Here is a 23034-nt window from a genome sequence, read left to right on the forward strand (position 1 = left end):
TGCCGAACCCTTGGCACTCATTAAAAATACTTGTAACTGTGCTTTTTGCCATCCGATATGAAATTTAGAAAAAGAACTCTAGAACTCCATACAATGTGAAGCGGCGGCACTCAAGACAAAAAGACACTGAGACCATCCTTAGGAGTCAACGTTTCAGTGGAGTATACCCATTTTCATCAGGACATGTCCTGATGAAAATGGGTTCTTAAATTTGCACCTTTAGTACTTGTTGTGCAGTCAGACATATCGGCACACATCTTATCAATGGGTCAATTTTTGCGTTGAAGTCTGTCACATTGGACTTTATAAAAAGTTGAATCTGCATGGTTGAGCACGGGCACTGGATTGCCAAATCCGGGCCCACTCTTAACCAAATCAGCGTGGACCAAATGTGCATGGATTTCGACAATCCTCATATATTTCATCTGGTCCAACATTGAATATTGTATTGTCTGTGATTCCGGCTATTGGAAATATACCCGACAGTCAATCAAACATTGAATACCCCAAATCGCTTTCTCTTTTTTTGCAATTTTAAAAATGGAACATGGAGTCGATTTGTAGATGTGTATTACAAGCTTCTGTGTACGATTCTCACATCTGTGAATTCCAGTCTTTCCACAGACTGTTGACCCATTTCCCAGTACTAATCATACTAAGCTGTGTGTCAAAGTGAGGACACTGTCTGCACTGTAATATGAAACGTATCTGATGTCACTGGCGTGGAAGCATTGTTACGCCTGGTTTCATATCTGGTATTATTTCTTATATTTTACATTTAATTTGTTAGTATAGTAACTACAGCAAATTGTCTTTTCTATGCATTTACTATACCTATTGGGTACTATTTATTTATTAGCAGTTTCTTATATAGCGCACACAGATTCCGCAGCGCTGTACAGAGAGAATATTTGACCATTCACATCAGTCCATGCCCCAGTGGAGCTTACAATCTATATTCCCTACCACAGCACTGCGGTCATGGCATCGATTCCCACCATGGCTCTAACTGGGCGGGGTTTGTATATTCTCCCCGTGCTTGCGTGGGTTTCCTCCCACAATCCAAAAATATACGGGTAGGCTAATTGACTCCCAACAAATTAACCCTAGAATGTCTGTGTGTGCGGGTACATGTGGTAGGGAATATAGATTGTAAGCTCCACTGGGGCAGGGACTGATGTGAATGTTCTAATCTCTGTAAAGCGCTGCGGAATGTGTGTGCGCTATATAAGAAACTGTTAATTAATAAATAAATAAATAAATATATATAGTGTATATATGTGTGTATTAATAATAATGTATTTTTATATATAGATATTTAGTAGAGCATAGCCCCTGCATCATGCTCTTTTCCTGTATATGGGACCCAGCTGGCCTCCCAGAACCCAGCATTGCCTCGGCACATCTCTCTTCCAGCACACCCCTGGGATCTCTCCGTGCAGCTGACTCCTTCCTGTTATCCTGCACTCTGGAGAATTGCACCTCACTTTGGGGGTTTGCATGTCCTTGAAAGGTTGTGCATACTGTAGAAACTCAACGTTCAGTAACACGATTGCTTCCTCTTAAAATGTGATCAGATTTGAAGCAAATAGAGCTGATTTCCAGCTTTTTTTATATGCTGCGTGGCTTTACATATATAAACGATTCCTGAGAACAAGCATCGACTTGGGTTGCCACGCCATTGGACATGCAGATAAATAAGCACTGCACGTATTTGTCTGACATGCCAGGTCTATAATATTAGTTGGGAAATACAGATTACAAACAAAAAGCTAGTTTCGTGCAGTTTGATATCCCGGCCAAGTAGTGAGGCATTGCACAGGAGTCGTTTAATCCCATTCTGATTGGTGGACTCGGCTAGCAGCGCACCAGCAGATTGTAGGAATGGCATTTCACAATCCATCATATTCCCAGGACACCTGGCTACGGTTTCATAGACAGAAGGGGGAACGCTTCATAACTGGCAAAATGTTCCAGTGCAACCATTAACCTGTCTCTTTCCTCAACTCCGTGTGTGTGTGTGTGTGTGTGTGTGAGTGTGAGAGAGAAATGGTATTGCTAAAAACTGCTGCACCTTGAGTTCACATGCATTATCATTTAGGGTTAAAATATAAAATGACGGACTTTATATTATTTTTACTTTTTATTCATGGGGCTTGCCTTTTTATACTTTTGTCCTTGTTTGTGCATTGCTGAAATAAACTGTAGATTGGTAGAAGCCTTGGGTTCTGCTGAAGAGCTGTGGCCTTATTTCACAGATGCACTGGGAATTGTTTTTAATCTCCTTTCTGCTTTCCCATTACAGATGGTGATGACGACCCACAATTCTCCTGGGTGGCTTCATCTCCCTCCAGCAAAGACATTGCATCACCCTCTCAGATGATAGGAGATGGGTGTGATCTCGGCATAGGAGAGGAGGAAGGGGGATCTGGACTACCATACCCCTGCCAGTTCTGCGATAAGTCTTTCAGTCGCCTGAGCTACCTGAAAAGGCACGAACAGATCCACAGCGACAAACTGCCCTTTAAATGTACATACTGCAGCCGCCTTTTTAAGCACAAAAGAAGTAGGGACCGCCACATAAAACTCCACACCGGGGATAAGAAGTATCATTGCCACGAATGCGAGGCTGCCTTCTCCCGCAGCGATCACCTTAAAATTCACCTGAAGACCCACAGTTCTAGCAAGCCTTTCAAATGCACAGTGTGCAAGCGTGGCTTTTCCTCCACTAGCTCTCTGCAGAGTCACATGCAGGCTCACAAGAAAAACAAGGAACATATGTCCAAGGCAGACAAAGACATGAAGAAGGAGGACTATATGTGCGACTACTGCGAGGAGACCTTTAGCCAGACCGAGGAGCTTGAGAAGCATGTGATGACGAGACACCCTCAGCTCTCCGAAAAAGCCGACCTGCAGTGTATTCATTGCCCTGAAGTATTTGCAGATGAAACCTGTCTGCTCACCCACATTGACCAAGTCCATGCCAACAAGAAGCATAAATGCCCCATGTGTCCTGAGCAGTTTTCTTCAGTGGAAGAAGTGTATTGTCACTTAGATAGTCACCGGCAGCCAGACTCCAGCAACCACAGCATTAGTCCAGATCCAGTTCTAGGAAGTGTGGCCTCCATGAGCAGCGCCACACCAGACTCCAGCGCATCGGTTGAACGTGGTTCCACTCCTGATTCAACACTCAAGCCGTTAAGAGTGCATAAGAAAATGTTGTCGTTGGAAAGAGAGGATGGCCAGAACTGGTCGAAAGTTACTTACAGCTGTCCGTATTGCACGAAGAGGGACTTCAACAGCTTGGCAGTTCTAGAAATTCACCTTAAAACTATTCATGTGGACAAGCCTCAGCAGAGCCACACCTGTCAAATCTGTTTGGATATTCTACCCACCCTATATAATCTTAATGAGCATGTGAGAAAGGTCCATAAAAACCATGCATACCCAATGGTCCAGTTCAGTAACATTACTGCCTTCCATTGTAATTATTGCCCCGAGATGTTTGCTGACATTAACAGCCTTCAAGAGCACATTCGAATTACCCATTGTGGCCCTAATGCTACCCCTCAGGAGGGCAATAATGCCTTCTTCTGCAACCAGTGTTCTATGGGATTCCTTACGGAGTCCTCGTTGACTGAGCATATTCAACAAACCCATTGCAATGTAGGAAGCTCAAAGCTCGAATCCCCTGTCATACAGCCAACGCAATCTTTCATGGAAGTGTACTCCTGTCCGTATTGCACAAATTCCCCCATATTTGGCTCTATATTGAAGCTTACGAAGCATATCAAAGAAAACCACAAGAACATTCCATTGGCAAACAACAAGAAGTCAAAATCTGAGCAGAGTCCGGTTTCCTCAGACGTTGAAGTCTCTTCCCCTAAAAGGCAGCGGTTGTGTCCTAGTCTAAACTCCGTATCCAATGGAGAGTATCCTTGCAATCAGTGTGACCTAAAGTTTTCAAATTTCGACACATTTCAGACCCATCTAAAGTCACACTTGGAGCTGCTTTTAAGAAAGCAGTCTTGCCCTCAGTGCAAAGAGGACTTTGACTCTCAGGAGTCACTCCTACAGCACCTCACAGTACACTACATGACCACATCCACACATTATGTGTGCGAGAGCTGTGACAAACAGTTCTCCTCCGTGGATGATCTGCAGAAGCACTTATTGGACATGCATACTTTTGTACTGTATCATTGCACGCTTTGCCAAGAAGTCTTTGATTCTAAGGTTTCCATCCAAGTGCATCTGGCAGTAAAGCATAGCAATGAGAAGAAAATGTACCGCTGTACAGCATGTAACTGGGACTTCAGGAAAGAGGTGGATCTTCAGCTTCATGTCAAGCACAGCCATTTGGGCAACCCAGCAAAATCGCACAAATGTATCTTCTGCGGAGAGACCTTCAGCACGGAAGTGGAGCTTCAGTGTCACATCACAACTCACAGTAAGAAGTACAACTGCAAGTTCTGCAGCAAAGCATTCCATGCCATTATCCTACTGGAAAAGCACCTGCGAGAAAAGCACTGTGTGTTTGATGCCAATAACCAAAATGGTACGGCTAATGGAATGATGCCAACGAGCAAGAAGTCAGAGACTGCTGAAGTCCCAAGTGTCTTGATGAAGAATCCCGAGGTTTCAAATAGTCATGAAGCCAGCGAAGATGACGTTGATGCCTCTGAGCCAATGTATGGCTGCGATATCTGTGGTGCAGCTTACACAATGGAAGTTCTCCTTCAGAACCACCGATTAAGAGATCATAATATTAGACCCGGGGAAGATGATGGTTCTAGGAAGAAAGCAGATTTCATCAAGGGCAGTCACAAGTGCAATATCTGCTCGAGAACTTTCTTCTCTGAAAATGGACTCCGAGAACACATGCAGACACACCGAGGTCCAGCAAAACACTACATGTGCCCCATTTGCGGGGAACGATTCCCATCTCTCTTAACATTAACTGAACATAAAGTTACTCACAGCAAAAGTTTGGATACAGGGACATGTAGGATCTGCAAAATGCCCCTTCAGAGTGAAGAAGACTTTATTGAACACTGTCAGATGCACCCAGACCTTAGAAATTCCCTAACTGGTTTCCGCTGTGTGGTCTGCATGCAGACTGTCACTTCCACTCTGGAACTTAAAATTCATGGGACATTCCATATGCAAAAGCTGGCAGGAAACTCTGCTGCCTCCTCTCCTAATGGGCAGACACTACAAAAGCTGTACAAGTGTGCCCTGTGCTTAAAAGAATTCCGAAATAAACAGGATCTGGTCAAGTTAGATGTTAATGGATTGCCGTATGGCCTGTGTGCTGGCTGCTTAAGCAGAACCACCAATGGACAGCCTTCCAACCCAACCTCACAAGAGGTATGCGAGAGACTGTGCGCCAGTCTGCGATGCCCAGAGTGCAATGTCAAGTTTGAGAACGCAGAAGATTTGGAAAGTCATATCCAGATTGACCACAGAGACTTGACACATGATGCTAGTGGCCAAAGGAAAGTAGCACAAACATCTCCACTCCCCAGAGTAAGTCCAAATCCTATACTACTGTATGTCTCTCTTGTATTTTCAGAGTAATAGTAGAATTATTGTAGGGGTAGATGTATGAAGAAATGATAATGGAGGAGAAGTGATAACGTGCCCGGTACGTTATCACCGGCCAATCAGCTCCTGACTCTTTTTAAACCCAGTCTGTGTTAACAGTCAGGAGCTGATTGGCCGGTGATAAAGCACCAGGCACGTTATCACTTCTCCTCTGGTATCATTGCTTCATACATCTACCCCTTAGTGATTACACTATATGTAGCTAGTTTGAGGACTGGATTATAGAACTGTAGACCAGGTCGGAGATTCTGAATTCCTCATGGCCTTGTTTATGAATGGTGCCCAGTTATGTCTCCCTTTGCCCTGTACAACACGTAAAATAGTGTTAATTACCTGGTCTATGCAGTGCTATACAATCATTAACAACCCTCTGTTACAGATTATTCTAAAATCCCTACCCTATACAGACTCCATGAAGATAAAGGCCCCCATACTTTTGGCTGGCTTGTCCTACGTCTGCCCCGACCTCCCCTGAGCTCCCCCGGCAGCTTCCCGGGAGAGCTCAATAAGATTTGGCACTTGGGGGTAGATTTATTAAGCTCGGTGAAGTGATAAAGTGTCTGTTTTTTATCACCGGCCAATCAGCTCCTACCTGTCATGTTTCAATCCTGCTCGACAAGAGGTGACCTGGACGATTGGTGGGCAGGCCAATATCACCGGCCAATCAGCTCCTAACTGTGAAGTTACAGGCTTGGGGACAGGTTCTCTAAGCTTCAAAAGTGATAAAACGGAGAGTGATAACAGCCAGCCAATCAGCTCCTACCTGACATGTCACAGACAAATGTCAGACAGGAGCTGATTGGCTGGCTGTTTATCACTCTCCATTTTATCACTTTTGAAGCTTTGGGAATCTGGTTCTGGGTTTAAAAAATGACAGTTAGGAGCTGATTGGCTGGTGCTAAAAACCAGACACACTATCACTTCACCGAGCTTAATAAATCTGCCCCATAGTGTGGTATTTTAATTGATCACAAGTAACCTGTGGAGCTGTAGGCGGGGGGCAGGGAAGCCACCACAGAGCAGGGTCTGGGGTAGCATCAGATGGCAGGAGAACAGAAAAAATCTTATTCAAATGCTGGGAGGTCATCCAATCAACGGCCGCACAGTCTTTTAAATAGTTTTTTTTTATTTTCTTGCCGCCTGACGCCGCACCAGGTCCCTGATCCCCAGACCGTGCGCCGCTCCTCGGACCGTGCTCTGTGCCGCATTGATGGCTGCACATAAGATTTATCTTATGTACAGACCGTTCGGCCTGTGTGATTTGGGCCCGATTCCGGAGGTTTGGGCTGGGTGAAATAGGTAAAACATCCGATCTGATGCGCAGTCCTATGCACATCAGATCGGATGTTTTACCTATTTCACCCGGCCCAAACCTCCGGAATCGGGCCCAAATCGCACAGGGGTTAGGATTGAATCCATAACCCTGGAGCTGTGAGGCAGAAATGCTAACAACTGTAGTTGCCATGGATACCGTGCCATCCTCTCTTTTTGGCGAAGGGCCAGATTTATCAAGCTTCAAAAAGTGATCACAGGGAGAGTGATAAACTGCCAGCGATTCAGTTCCTAACTTCTATGTTACAGGATGGCGTTAAAAAAATGACAGTTAGGAGCTGGTTGTCTATCACTCTCCACTTTTTGAAGCTTGATACATCTGTCCCTTTAGCATCTAGATTTACTACACTGCATTCATTTGCTGGTATTTGGTTCCTATAATGACATGACCGCGCACTTGCCATCCGATAACATCGTATGGACCATGTAACACATGCGCTATGTTCAGCCTGGTCTTCAATTTGCAAATCTTTTTGATTTATTTTTACTAAAAATCACAAAGTGCAGCTTATGTTTTGCCTTTATATTTAGGAATGTAGGGATATTATTAGACTAGGCATTTGCATGTAAATATATACGAGGGTGGATCAATAAATACCTGTTAAGAATAATGGCGCAAATTTTTCACAGGTTTTTATTTTTTTTCAACATAATCTCCTTTCACGCCAAAACACTTTTCCCATCGTCCCTGCCATTTCTTTTAAAAATACCGTATGTCGAATGCACGTAGGCTTCTGTCTCGACGATGACCTCCTCGTTTGAGCTGAATTTTTCTTCCCGCGAGCCACGTTTTCAGGGTAGGGAACAGAAAGGAGTCGCAGGGAGCCAAGTCGGGCGATTACGGTGTATGCGCCAACAATTCATAGCGTAATTCATTCAATTTGGACGCAACAATTCCGGATTAGGGAGCTGGTGCATTGTCGTGGTGGAAAAAAAAAAACTATGAATTTATTTATTTATTTCCAGTTTCTTATATATTGTAGCATATTCAGTTGCGCTTTACAATTGGAAACAACAGTAATTCAATTAAACGAACTGGGTAGAATCAAACCGACATGGAGGTAGGAGGGCCCTGCTCGCAAGTTTACAATCTATAGGCTCAATCTGAAATTTGGTATGGCGTTGTTTGAAATATGGTACATGATAGTAATACCAACTGTCCTCCGCAATGACACGTCTTCAAACACAGATACTTATTGATCCACCCTCCTATAGATATACATATAGGATTCAACTTAAAACAGCATATTATTCCATTACTGGGCATTATGTAATGACAGCCAAGTTTTCCAGCTGTGTTAGATGATCGCTTAGAAAATGGGCAGAAATCGCCCCATATGTATGTAGGCCACATAATGTTCTGTTGAACAGATTTTCATAGGTTAGAATTGCGTGAAAACCAGAATATTGATGCCAACTAACCTTCCCACATGCGTTCTCTGGGAAAGGTTGCAATGTAGAGAGATCTCCAGCTTCTTAGCTGCTGTTGTAAAAATACACACGTACCTATAAGTTTATAAAAAAGGTAATGGTACATGAGTGCACCACGTTATGTATTATGAGGCGGATTCAGATTTGCTCAGTAACCTGTGAACATTGCAGCCCCCCCCCCCCCCCCCCCCCCCACAGAACCATAGATCTGCGCTTTACAAACCACCTGCCTTATGTGAACCCTCCTCTGCTCTGTGGTTGGGGGAAAGTGATCACATGCTCTATTACACAGGCTTCACGAGGTCAAGAGCTAGCAGTCGGTTAAATGTTGAATTTCAACAGTCCGTTCATATGTATCTAAAGGTGCCCATACACGGTACAATTGTTGGGTGCGATGAAATGCGCGCTTCCCTCACACATCTCATCGCACAGCTCAACAAGTGTGTGCTGCCCATTGTACTAGATCTCATCTCATTGCATTGCAAAAACCTATGCGATGAGATGCGATATTGTATACAGCATGGGTCTTCAACCTGTGGCCCACCAGATGTTGTAAATCTACATGTTCCAACATGCATTGCCACAGAGTATGCCAAAACTGTCAGGGCATGCTGGGACATGTAGTTCCACAACATCTGGAGGGCCACAGGTTGGGTATACAATAATTGTACCGTGTATGGGCACCTTAAAGTGATGCCTATTTATTGCACAACAGTAACTGTCATTCTCTAAAAATTATTTTATTAAAGGTTATTCCATGTGGTAGTTGGCTTCAGAACTGTAAAATAGCACATTGTCCTCTGCCACTTTCCCAATTTAGGCGTATTATGCAGCTGTGAACATTGTTGCAGGTCTGTTTTAGGGTAATGCTTCCGTCCATAGTTTATTGCAGTTTGCACAGACATGTTACATACAAACCTGTGTATTGTTTGGAGCATGGTTTAAGATTAATATGTTTTGTGTTTACTTCCTGGGTCTCCGCTCCTTAATCCTAGTTGAGTGCAAGGTCATGAACCTGGAAGTTAAGGTGCGCGCACACGGTGAGATTTTTGGCTGTGTATAATTTTGACTCTGGGATTTCCCTTGAACTCCCCGGAGCCCAGAACCATACCATTTTGACTATATTTACTTGCGATTTTGACTCTGGTTGATTTTGACTATCCTAGAACACCAGGTTGTACACATTGTAGTCCAAACCGGCTAGCCTGCAGTCTATTTTTTTCTTGCGATGCCGATTCCACTGGTCCGCACATTGACGTCACAAGCTTTATACACACACTGCGATATGTACTATGTTTTGTACCGATATGTACTTTATAGTTCATATCGTTAGTTCCTGTCACACCGCGTGTGTCCCATAAGTTCCGGGTTACGATACCTGCTTCAGACCAGGCTCACGGAGCTGGGAACTTGGAAATTGCTAGGTCAAATGTCTGAAAGTGGTTTGAGGCGGATATAACTTGTGGAGATTCCCAGCCATCACTATCCTTTAATGTTGCGAAGTGATGGGGGAACCACACGGGGGTCAATTTACGAAGATGGGAGTTGCCAATAGCAACCATTCAGATTCTACTTCTTATTTAGCGCCTTCTAAAAGATAAATTGGATTGGTTGCTACGGTCTACATCCCATTGTCAATAGAGCTCATCATCTCAGTAGATTTACCCCAGGTGTCAATGTGCACTCTTCAATACTAAAACAACAGCATACTGGCAGCAGGATTAATAGATTGTAGACGAGAGGGATGGGGCTGTATTATCACCATCTTGCCATAACCAAACGCCGATGTGCTGTGATGTTTCTGTTGTACAACGCGCATTGTAGGAGACAGGATTTGAAATGTAATCTAGAAGCTTCAGATGCCTCTATTTGACACCCCCTTTCCCTAAATTCCTCGGCTTGATTGATGATCGTGGGGTGTATTTTTGGAATCAAGGGGAAGAGGTATCATACCTTTTTTGAGTGGGCACAATGTTTATCCATAGCAACCAACCAGATTCTATCTGTCCTTTATCGAGTACATTCTTTAAAATAGCTAGAATTTGGTTGCTATGGTCAAGACCTCAACAATCTGTTGGGGAATCGACAAAATAAAGACGGCTGAAAATCCCTTACTCTCCGATTCCAATCATTTTCGGTTGTAATAGAGGATTTCAGCCATCTTACATTTTGCCGATTCTCCGCAGCCCAGGCATCATGAGAACAGTAAATTCTAGGACTACATCGATGTCCTCCAATTAATCATAGATGTCTGGGCCCCCATTAGAATGTTGGATAATTCTCCCCCTTAGTCTCCTGACTGCGAAGGCAGATGTTTGTGATATCAGGGAAGGATAGGATATCACTTTCAATTAGTGCCAGATAACACTTTCTATTTTTAATTAGGGCACTGCCCCAATTTTTAATACCGTAGAAGAATCATGGGCCCTGGTTTTAATTGACGCCTTGTAACTCTGCCCCGGCGATTACACAACCCCCCCGCTGACATAACCCCTAGCAACCATGCAAGGGGTTGTCACAAAGACACATCCCCTTGCATGTTCCTGCAGCTGGAAAAAAATCGTTCGATGGTCACCTACTTGCAAATATAAGTCCGTGGAGAGGGGCGGGAAGCTGCTGTCATGTCGTCCACCCACCCCGGCACACATTGGCATGCCTGCATACCCATGTACCCCCCCCGTCCGAATAAATGAGAATGACTCCCATGATGCAGAGAACAAAATGGTCTTGGATTATGTATAACCGGCAGAATAGCGTCTAATAACTGAGGAAGACGGTGGTGGGCTATTTCAGGCAGATGTCGCCATTTGAGCTATGGGAGCTTCTGACGCCCCACGTTTATGTTCTGTACTCGGTTCTTGATTTTATCACTTGATCATCTATTCATAGATGGGGTGTAGGAAATAGGGACTGCAGGCTGTACACGCAGGCTAATTTTGTCGCAAGAACATTTTCAAAATGCAATTACCGCCTACTGCGTAACCTTAACTTTGTGCTCCCCTGAATTTGTGACTTTCCCCAATATCTTAGCCGCTGTTTTTTGTCTGTGCTTTATAGAAGAAGACGTACCAGTGCATCAAATGCCAGATGACCTTTGAGAATGAGAGAGAGATTCAAATTCACGTTGCCAACCACATGATAGGTAAGTGGTTTTTGTTCTTCGCAAACACCTTTCTCCACATGGGCTACATAGCTCTATATTTCCTTTCAGCCGCTTTGTATCATGCCGTCCGTTACCGTACTAAAAATGGTTCATATTCAGTAATGGTCTTTATTTTTTTTGCCACTCTCCCTAAGCAAAATCTACTTCTGTTTAGCCATGTAGAAAGCACCTGTCAGTTGTCAACAGTTTAGAAGCAATTATACTTCAGTGTTTGTGCGCCATGACATTTCAGTGTGAGGAACTGCCTGTACTTCGCCGGCTAAATGCACTGACCCCCCCTCCCCCCACCCCTCACACGGGTTTGTCAAAGCAACATTTTGTTGAGCTTAAAAAAAAAAAACTAAAAAAAAAAGAAGAAACTTCTAAATGTGTATGTATATAAATAATATATTATAGGTGTGTGCAAATATATATATATATATATATCGTACACACATTCTAAATAAAACTGATTTCAATATTCACACTGTCGCTGTCTTCTGTAGTGATTCTAGCACAGTGTGGTCTGTATATCAGCACTGATATGCTAACCCGACCTGTGCTAGAAACACCACAGCCAAGGAGGAGGAACTGCATGGGTTTTCAAATATGGCGGTGCTAGAATGAACACTAGTGTGTGTGTGTGTGTGTGTATATATACATACATACATACATACATACATACATACATACATACATACATATGCCACAAGGGTTCCGCAGCGCTTGCTGACAATACATAGATGAACAAAATAAATATATATATATATGTTTTGCTCATGTATGTATTGTCGTCAGGCGCTGCAGAACCCTTGTGGCATCCTATAAATAAAATTTATATATATATATATATATATATATATATATATACATACATATATACATATATACATATATACATATATATATATATATATATATATATATATACACTACCCTTGTATATATATATATATATATATATATATATATATACTACCCTTGTATATATGTGTATATATGTGTATATATGTGTGTGTATATATATATATATATATATATATATATATATATATATATATATATATATATATATATATATATATATATATATATATATACATACAAGGGTAGTGGTCTGGCACTCCTCCGCCAACAGGTGATGGCTGGTGTACACCCATTGTCCTGATGACGGGAGGAGTCGAAACGCCGTTGACATAGGCCATTAAATTCCTTTTGATGAAGACCCAGGAGTGACGCAGTTATTCTCTTTTATATATATATATATAATTGACACATTTTGCCACGCCACTGCTGTGTAAACTATTCTACGTAAGGTCCTTGTGATCCTTCTTTTCAGCTTACTTGGCATTGCAGGAGTTAATGTGCACTAGACAATGTCCTGTATTGTCCATTGCATCAGTGGATAGAGTGTGAATTCCTTCTGTTTGGAGGGGTCCTCCCCGCTCAGGCTGCTGCTACCCTGTTGGATATTTGATATTAGTGTCAGTGCAGGGAGCTTTCATTTCGGTGCCTGTTTAAGTGTTGATATCAAGTCTGTTGCAATGCCAATCTGGCAGCGCCCAGAGTTTGTTCCCTTGCAGAACGTGGCAAAGCAATTCTGCGATTGCTCCTCTTGTAGCAGCCGGCAGATAGCAACAAGGGCTTCTGGGACCATAAAGAGGGAAGCCAAATTATATTGATAATAAAGTTGAGACCATTTGCGAAAAAGGCTGCCACCTCAAGGGTCTTTGCAGGAGTAGAAAAACACCACATTTGCATTTTCCATTTCCATATATTGACTACAAAAAAATGGCCTTTACTCAATTAAGACTTGTAGCTTTTGGGATGCATGGAACAGATTTATAAAGTATTTATCGCCTTCTTTGCATTTATCATGCAAGTTTTCTTTTCTATTTTTATTGTGGCTTTGGAGAAGGCGGAGACCAAATAATTTGTATATAACCACATTGTATTTTTCCTAGCTTTTATTTCTTCCTTGTGTACCCTTAACTATCAAAGCAATCAAAATATATAGATGTGTATATCACGTGTGTTTGTATTTATCATTCATAATTATATGTGTGTGCGTCTGAGAGTCTCCGAAACATTGCTATCTGTAGTGAAAACGACATCTTTCTCACACATGCACAAACACAGAAGGTAGCAGGCTAGCTTTCGAAGCTTTTGCTTAATATGTTCATATGTATATATATATATATATGTGTGTGTGTGTGTGTGTGTGTGTGTGTGGATGAGTGTGTGTAACGTGTATATAATATATATATATATATATATATATATATATATATATATATATGTTATTATAGCAGCGCTCAAACAGCTGAATGATTTATCAATGTATTAAGGGTTACACAATGTTAAACACATGTATTGTGATCACACAGTAATTTGAGTATTGTAATTCGTGGTGAATATCAAATCACATGTTCCTATAAAGCAGGGATGGGGAACCTTTGGCCCTCCAGCTGTTGAACTTCCCAGCATGCACTGCAACAGTTTTGCTATTTGACAATTCTAAAACTGTTGAGGGCATGCTGGTATGTGTAGTTTAACACCAACTGGAGTGCCGAAGGTTCCCCATCCCTGCTATAAAGCCTAGATATAGCAAATGTCGGAATGGTATTTGTAAGGTGGTTTCTGAGGAGTATATTTACCATACTGTGTGTGTATATATGTATACATATACACAAGAATGTAGTGTATCCGGCATACTTGCCTCGCTGATGAGGAGCTGGCTGTAGTATCTGAGACGGAGAGACAGCCAGCCTGTTGTAGAACCCCAAATTGGTTATTACTGGGGTAAGCTGGGATGTCAGTGATCTGATTCGCTATACCCTGCACCTTCACGCCTGTGTTCCCCTCCGGCATTACCTGGGGGATATCCTGGGTAAATGGCCGTCAAGCATGATTCCTGGATTTTTTATATTTTTGACCAAAAAAGTACATATCCGACTTCAGTAGCATCCATCAGCCAAGTGCTGTAGGTTTTTTTGGACAGATTGTTTCTGAAAAGTCGCTTCACGTGTCACAAATGGATCAATTCACTTAATACAGACAAATGTAACCTTTCTCACCCAGTATAAATTTCCGCTAGAACCCGGTGATTGTATTTCTAGAGTAATTTTTCGTTGTATAGTTTATGTTAATTTCAGACAGATTATTGCCCCCCTGCCATTTTTACTAGAGACTCACTGTGATCTGAATAATGTCTATCAATTTCAGCTCCGCCCCCCCCCTTATTTAAGATTTTGCACCTTTTCTATACCCATATTAGCAATGCTCTGCGTTCTCGAGCACAAACCTTACCTTACAGCCGAAGTACAGTAACTCACGGTGAGCGTAAATGTAAAATAGCTCGAATAATTACAGGGAAAACAGCCCTCACGGACGCTTCTCTCCCAGCTAATGTAATAACTGCTCGCTAAACTGTTTATTTTCTGCTGTTGATTAAGAATGAAATATTGATGCCTTCTCTAAGGCAGACTTTTCCATATTTACGCCCGCTGATCTGCCCTAATATTGTTTTTGAAAATATACTCCATGAAATATAGACGTGTGATTTAGTGTTGTGTACGCCCTGGTACATTTTAGTGTATTTGTAATGTTACACGTATGTATAACCATTTTAGGTGCTAGAAGACTGGATCGGTGTCCATGGCGGCGTAGCACAAGCTTATTGTTAAATGCGGTAGAATTAGTTCTGCTACCCGCAGGACCTCCCAGGTTAAGTTGATGCAATTAGGGGACAATTTGCCTTTGTAATGTAGCATTTTAAGTGTAAAGATATGTTCTGAAAAGTTTGTATTACGTACGAAGTGGGAGTGTGTGAGCAGAGTACGGAGCCCTAGGGGGTTTCCCTTGCTGCCCCTGGCACTTGCAGTCTGTAGGGCTACTGCAGATTTGGCCCATAGCATCCTTGCTTTAGGTAGAAGTCTACGACCCAGAGTAAGAGACCCCACCCCTAGGAGTGACCTCACTTGTCTAAGGGGCAAGGGCAGCGCATCATGTCCCATCTCAGGGCTGGTTTGCTAGGTGTGTGTACATATACACATTATGGGATCATTCTGAATTAATCGCTCCCTCGCACGTTTGCGTGGTGGAGAGACGTTTTTTATCTGCGCAGACTGATGCATGTGCAGGGTCCCTAGGCGAACGGACACGCCGACTTGCACAGTTGCCGATCCGTTCACCTGGGACAGTGCACTTGGTGGTGGTGGGAAAGGGCGGGCCAGGGTGTCACCCATATTAATGCCTAATGTTTCATGGGTTTCACCATGAAAATGTTGGGTTGTCCCATGGGATAACAGGCGGGAGGAGCTGGGCCGGGGGCAGGCGGCTGACATCACATGATGACAGGCCCATGCAAATATGTCAGTCTCCCCAGACTTATATTTGCGTGGCCTGAAGATATCACTCAATGGTTTACTACCATCAAATGATTTGTCAGCTTACCGAGTCACCCATAATAAGGGTCTATAAGCGGATGATCAAGGGGGAGATTCTCTAAGAATCTCCGCCCCCCTTCGCATACTTAATTATCGCATATGTTGTAACATATGCGATAATTATGGCACAGGACAGCTCTTGCGTTAAGAGCTGTCCTTTGCGGTGAGAGTCACCGGGTCCCAGCAGGTCCCGGCGGCTCTCCCCTCCCTCCCACACCCGGCGCTGCTGCTGCTGCGCCGGGCTCTCCTCCTCCCTGCACCCGGAAGAGGATCAGTGCAGGGAGGAGGTCACAGGTCCAGGCAGCACAGCTCTGTGCTGCCCGGACACAGGTGAGGGGGCGATGCGGGGCGGCGGGGGCTCGGCGCAGGGCGGCGGAGGGTTGCGATAGAAGCCCATTGGCTTCTATGGGGCATCGCCAGATTTTTCTGGCGATGCCCCCCGCCGGCTTACAGCATCCCAAAATGCGGTAAAAACCCGATAACGGGGTTTTTAACCGCATTTTTAGTTTAGAGAATCCTGCCCCAAATGTTTCTGCACACCGTAACTGAAATGCTGTCCACGTAAATATTAGGGACAGGAGTTCTTTTTGTCATTTTTATTTTAATTTAAGTTGTTGAGCCATTGAAAGAGCCTGAAATATTAATTCCACAGCACCTCAATAGCCATGGATATCCCTCTGATATACACATCAATAATAAATGGCATTTGCACATTGAACAATGTATTCCATGAAGCTCACTAAACAAAACAGGAAATACAACCTGTTACCTACATACACCCAGTAGGGGTAGGCAGCAGCCATTGTTCTGGCTGAAGGGGTGTTACAAAGAATACAGGCCTACTGTACTTGTTCATTAGGAACCAATTGGCACCATTAGGGCACTTTGTGATCAGCCATGAGGGACCTGATTGCTGGGATGCCGTGTAAAGAATATTCGGTCAGCATGCATTGTATTGAGCATGTATTGTCCTACACATCTCAATTGCATCTCTGTAACTGTGCATTTGCATGTATGGTAGATGATTTGGGGAGTGGGTGTAGATGTATTTGTGTTAACAAAAATTGGGCAAATTCAGATGCGCGGTCTTATTCTAACAAACAATGGTGTATATGTGTCCTTAGGCATTCATATGCTTCCCAAATATTTCATTCTACGTCCACCAGTAAGTACAGCAAGAAGATAAGGTAAGTTCTTAAATGACCAAATCTCCAAACTTGGTTCCCCAACCAATACAACTGGCCTTTTAATAGGACCTTATTAAAAGGCCAGTTGTATTGGTTGGGGAACCAAGTTTGGAGACTGAAGAAGTTACCCCATCTTCTTGCTGTACTTACTGGTGGACATAGAATGAAAGATTTGGGAAGCATATTAATGTCTGAAGGACACATATATACCATTGGTTGTTAGAATAAGACCGCTCATCTGAATTTGCCCAATTTTTGGTAATTTATGTATTTTTGGGACTGGTAATCCCAAGGGTGAATTTGTTGCAGCAGTCTTGAGGTGCGGAGTAGTTTCCAACTATGGTTATTTTTGTATGTATTTGTGGGCTACTCAGGGGTAAGCATACGCAGAGATCCTCTGATTTTAGATGGATCTCTTTCAGCATGGTAAATACTTTACCGCCCTTTGTTTCCTTAGTAAGCTGGTGTGGTCCGGTACCAGCTGTAGTCCATTCTGAGCTTCAGGTAGGCTTCCAGCAGCAGTAAATGCATGTGGTTATAGCAAGATGCAATGGTAAACTAAGACCCGCAATGCAAATGAACTACTTCCGCAAAGCCAGTATTTACTATTAAAGAAGGCAGTGGCTGTATCATGCAGGCCATACTCTGCAATTCATCAAGGCCTTACCTGCTTGCCCTGGTCTACTGACCTACTATCCTGAGAGTCTGGTCGGACCCCACAAAATGGAGTTGTCTTCCAGAGATTCCAAAAGATCAAGAAAGTCTTTTGAGAGGCTTTAAGGCCCTGAAATATCTATGTGGCGATGACACCCAGAACCACTGATTGATGATGAAATTGTGAAATTGTCAAATGGTAAAAATGCCCAATTTGCAGATTAAACAGAGATCTGAGAATGTTTAAAAAAACAAAACTTTCAATCTTCCAGATTCCTTAACTCACACTCACTCATTTCCCAGGTTGATGCGTTATGTACAATAACCCAGGAAATAATTGTCAATGTGAAAGGGGTATAATTTGTTGTTATCAATAATTTGATTGTGCTTGGTTAAAACAGGATAAGTGATTGCCCAAAATTCCCATGATCCTTAGTAAGCCAGTGGTGATTATTCATGCTTAATTAATAGCTTAATAGATGTATATATGTATGCATGTATATGTTTATATATATATATATATATATATATATATATATATATATATATATATATATATATATATATATATATATATATATATATATATGTGTGTGTGTGTCTCGTGTCCGTTTGTCTCTAACACTGGCATCTATTGGCAGTGAGTGAAACTACAATTCTTTCTCTCACATACAGAAACACTGAGGCAATCACAAGGTAGCTGACTAGCTTTCAAAGCATTTGCTTCAAGTGGGGCTTACTAGTGTGTGTGTGTGTGTGTGTGTGTGTGTGACAAGACTGGTGAATAATGGAATGTTGAAAACCTGTTTCTTATTGTCAACAGTCTTTTAGACACTTCCGACTTCCATTTTGCTGTCTTCTTCCAAGCCTCACCGCTCCCTATAGTGCATGTGTTAATAGTAAGACCATCAGTGACCCATATATCTGTGCCGCTTGTAACCTGTTATTATAGCCTGATTGGCTTTGCAAACAATCATGAAAGGTACTGTATGCTTGCTCTCTGCTGACCAGCGGTTGCCTCTACAGTATCTATCGCAACATCCACTGTCCCCTCAGGTGACAGAGACGGTGTTTTTGTCTTTTCTTCTTCCATTACTTGCAAGTTGCAGCTTCTGTATTGTACGTCCGTGCAGGACCAGAGAGAGATGTCACATGTTTGGCACAGAGGATCTTCCTTGTCTAGATGTGGTGACCTGCTGACATGACGTAGGAAACCAGGGTTGTGTTGCTTGGTTTGTTTGTTTGCCTGCTTCCTTTTTATGCTGTTTCCATTTTTTCTCATATGTCTGTAATGCGACTGTCATTATTATATTAACCCGTGGTGTAGCGCTGAGCTAGAACGTAAATCTGTGAGGTTATTGACTTGGGTAAGCTTGTCTTTGGATTTCGCAGCCTGATTACCCATGGTGCACAGAGCAGGTATCGTTCATGCAGCGCGGTGCTACCTGCCCCATGCTGTCTGCCCAACATGCTTCAAAGCCTTTTCCTGAAAGACTGCTCTGCAAAGGGGGGTTGGGGATGTAGTTCTGCTCCCTGGGAGCTTTCTTCTAAGACATCCAACATGAGAATAATATGTGTTGGTAAATATGCAACGTAGTCAGGGGGGAGCCAGGGGGGGACTGAGGTTGAAAACCAGGCATGTTAAATGGCTTCTTGTTCCTGTCTTTCCATAAATGGTGGAGTCTTCCGTGTGGACTTATGCGGCAGGGCTGCTAGCGATCCCGTATATAAGTGATGTCACGTGGGGATGTGCCATGGTTTTCGAGGATGTACCACATTATTCTCCTCTTTTGTGTCTTAAAGAAAAACAATTTGAAGCATTTCACGCTTCTATAACGCTGAAATGTTGCTAATGATTTCTAATTCCCAGTGCGGATATAGAAAGCCCAATAATAAAGAGGAATTATTCATATAATACATTAACTCATTTGTTCGCAGAGAGGTCTGGGCTGAATTAGTGATTTTATTGTGACAAATTACTCGGGCTTCTTATCTTTTAGGCTCCCCCCCCCCCTCTTTTACGAAACTTGTGACTGTCTTGTACTCTTTTCAGACATACAAGAATTGTGAGGCCTTTCCATGGGTGCAATTCATATTAGGGTTATGTCATTTAGCAGAAGGTTGCTAGTGTATCGGTGAGGAGATCCATCAAATCTTGGAGAGCGATAAAGTACTAACCAATCCCCTTCAACTTCATTGTACAGTCCATTTTTGAAAAATGACTGCTACAAGCTCGCACTTGGTCCAATGTTTGATAACTCTTCCCTAAGGCTTTTACTTAATACCAATATATCTTGGTGGCTTTTGATGGCAAAATTTGTTCTGGTGACCCTCAACTTTTATTTTCTTCTTGATAGGTGCATTTCAACTTTCCTGGACTCTTAAAGTGCAAACTGATTAATCGGGCTCTGTCTAGACCACCATTTTATTTTTTATTTGGGCTTTTCTGGAGTAGTGATCATGTAATTGCAAGGAGCAAACAAGCTTCGTGGGACGGTCATTGTCACTTAATTAATTTTCCTTGATCCTATGCTCATTCACCGTAATAGTTAATGATACCCGTTGCTCCAGAATCCGCAAAGTAGTGCATTCACTGAGCAACTTAACAAATTATAAAGATAAAATTGTCCTTTGCGTTACAGTGACCATCTTGTTTTTATAAAAATATCGTTTCATTCGTCATTATCGTTCACACTGAACATGCAGTCAAATTTTGCCTATATTGGTGACGACTAGGGGAATATAGTTCAGACAACAGGGGTCATAACCTCCTACACAAACACGTGTAGTCAGTTTCCACTAAATGGTATGCATGATTATATGGTTATCGTGGTCATTGTTAGAAATGATCTAGTATGTTCCCAGCTTAACAGTTGCACATGCTTCCTGCTCACTTAGGTACATTGGGGCATTGACTTCTTGCACATCGTAGCTTTATAAAATGCGTTTAGGAACAATTCTGCATAGTTGCTACGGCCACGGCTGTAACTAAGGGTATGCAAGCGGAGCTGTCGCACAGAACACAGGGCTCTGGGGGTGGTACAGTCACTGCTAAAGGGCCCTTCTTTCTGGCTAGCAGGTACCTGGAATGGTGTCTTGTAGGCACGCTTGATACTGTAGTGTCGCTAGCAGCAATACGTTCAACCCCCCCATGCATACAGTCCGCAGCTCTGCCTGAAGAGTCTTGAAGACATTGAGCAGTAGCACAGTTTACAGTGCTTGTGGCCCCACCCCCTTTGCAAGGTCATGAACTCAGTAGGTGGATCGCAGGTGTAGACTGGCCCATATGGATACAGGGGAAGTGTGTGTGTGTGTGTGTGTGTGTGTGTGTGTGTGTGTGAGTGTATATCGATCTATCTCTATCCTTCATCTACAACAGGATTTTCAGGAGTCTCCGGTACAAATTAATTTGCATGGTGAGGAGTATAATCCGCCCAAATGAATAAGAAAAATAGAATTTGGAAGCCTGCATGCATAGTGCTTGGTAACATTGCTAGAAATGAAGATTGAAAGGCTCGGAATGAATGATTATCATTTTATTTGGCTTTGCAGCATAGGGGATTCAGTACAAACATACAAGCAGTGTGCCGTGCAGGGGAATACAGATCAATGGAAGGATAAATGAAAATGAAATTTTAGCAAAAATAAATGAGAATCTAACCCAACTGAAAGCTTAGTGAGGATAACCTAGTCGCACATTGTAGACTTGTCATCAGATCTCTGTGTCTCTGTTACCGAATTAGACGGTACGATATTAAAGCCGCACATTGATGTCCGTGTGCGAAGAGCTTAGGACTGGCTGCCCCGGCGATGGATTTATTATATAATGGATACACCATAGAAGTGTGCAGGGAACTTCCTTTGAAACAAAATGGCTGACTAATTGGTTCTGGACTTATATGGAGTTCATCTATTCGGTTGGCCAGTTTGGTAAACAGGTCGGTCTAATTTGGTTGGTTTGAAATAGTCACATGTGTGTCATGATTATGAGTGCTCCAAAAAATCTGAATATAGAACAGGGTGCTGATCATTCCGGTGGGGACTTCTAGTTTTTGAAAGTCCGAATTTTGGATGCACCGCTAAAACTGAAATAAACTGTATTTTAATGTTCACATTGACCAATGCTCATTCTAAAAGCTGTGTGTTACTTTTTGCCTTTAGCACAGCTAAATTGAATACTTATATTCAAGAAAATAGCATTTTTAATATTAAAAAAGACCATTATTAATGGTTCTTTAGGTCCGAGCAAGCACCTTATCTGCACAGAACCAGCTTTATGGTTCTTCTGCCTGTAGTAAAAGGGGCTCGGGTACATGGCAGACCCTCCAACTACTGTTTAGTTATAGACTCAGGCGCTGGAGGATGGGCATTGTTCCACCTTGAGCCAGAATCTAGGGAAGACGTCTGTGTCCGGGCACTTGCTGTGGGAGCTTGTTGTTGCCTTAAAGCTCCCACTCTTGGAAGCACCAGAGGAGCAGCAGCTGTTGTAACAGCAGAAATCCCAGGCCCAGGAGTAGGAAAGGATCAGGATAGTCCACATCGTGACCAGGAAGCACATGAATATTAGTGTTCGCATTTACTGCATCTACGGGGCTCTAAAAAAATAAAAGGTCCAGTGCAGGTTTAAGGTTATAAAATGTGCAGGCCCTACTAAAATGGCCTTTGATTATTTATGCGGTCAGTGTTTTAAGTAAACCAGAATTGAATGGATACTAAACTTAAAAGTATGTTTCATATCCCATAGCTGAATTGTTTAAAACTAAATAGGCATGGTATCTCCTAGTACTAAACTAAAGGCCCCTAGATTCTCTCTCTCTCTCGCTCTCTCTCTCTCTCGCTCTCGCTCTCTTACATTAGAGTTTTTGATTTTTTTAAGAGCTTTACTGAATAACCCCCCTTGTCCAAGAGGGGCCGTCCGTTATTTTAAATTTGTGGTGTTTATTTGTTTTCCCACCTTCAGCTCCCCCAGATTATTACATTAGATAAATCGCATGTAAAAATGGCACATCAAGTGCCAGATCGTATGTGAGCCTCTGGGGGAGCTCAGTGGGAATTGGGTCCGACTTGCACTTTAAGATAAGTCGGACAAGTGTATAGGGGCCTTTAGTTTTACTATTTGAGGATTTTAGTCCTTTTTGTAGAGACTAGGAGTGACCATAGCTCTGCATTTTTGGCCCACGTAGCTTAAATTGTTGCCATTGTGGACATTGAGCAGGCCGGGCAACCACATTGC

At 42.7% G+C, this 23034-nt stretch overlaps 1 protein-coding gene across 1 annotated transcript in view; it reads left to right on the plus strand.

Annotated features, from left to right (window-relative positions):
- The window catches only part of ZNF423 (zinc finger protein 423), a 240761-nt gene that overhangs the window by 118953 nt on the left and 98774 nt on the right, over window positions 1–23034 (plus strand). The window contains exons 4-5 of the mRNA XM_083165243.1: window positions 2306–5529; window positions 11428–11512. Of these exons, the coding sequence (XP_083021369.1) occupies window positions 2306–5529; window positions 11428–11512 (3309 nt within the window). The remainder of the gene's footprint in view (window positions 1–2305; window positions 5530–11427; window positions 11513–23034) is intronic.

This window comes from Crinia signifera, chromosome 11, assembly GCF_055691185.1.
Source record: "Crinia signifera chromosome 11, ASM5569118v1, whole genome shotgun sequence".
In the NCBI taxonomy this organism is placed as follows: Eukaryota; Metazoa; Chordata; class Amphibia; order Anura; family Myobatrachidae; genus Crinia; species Crinia signifera.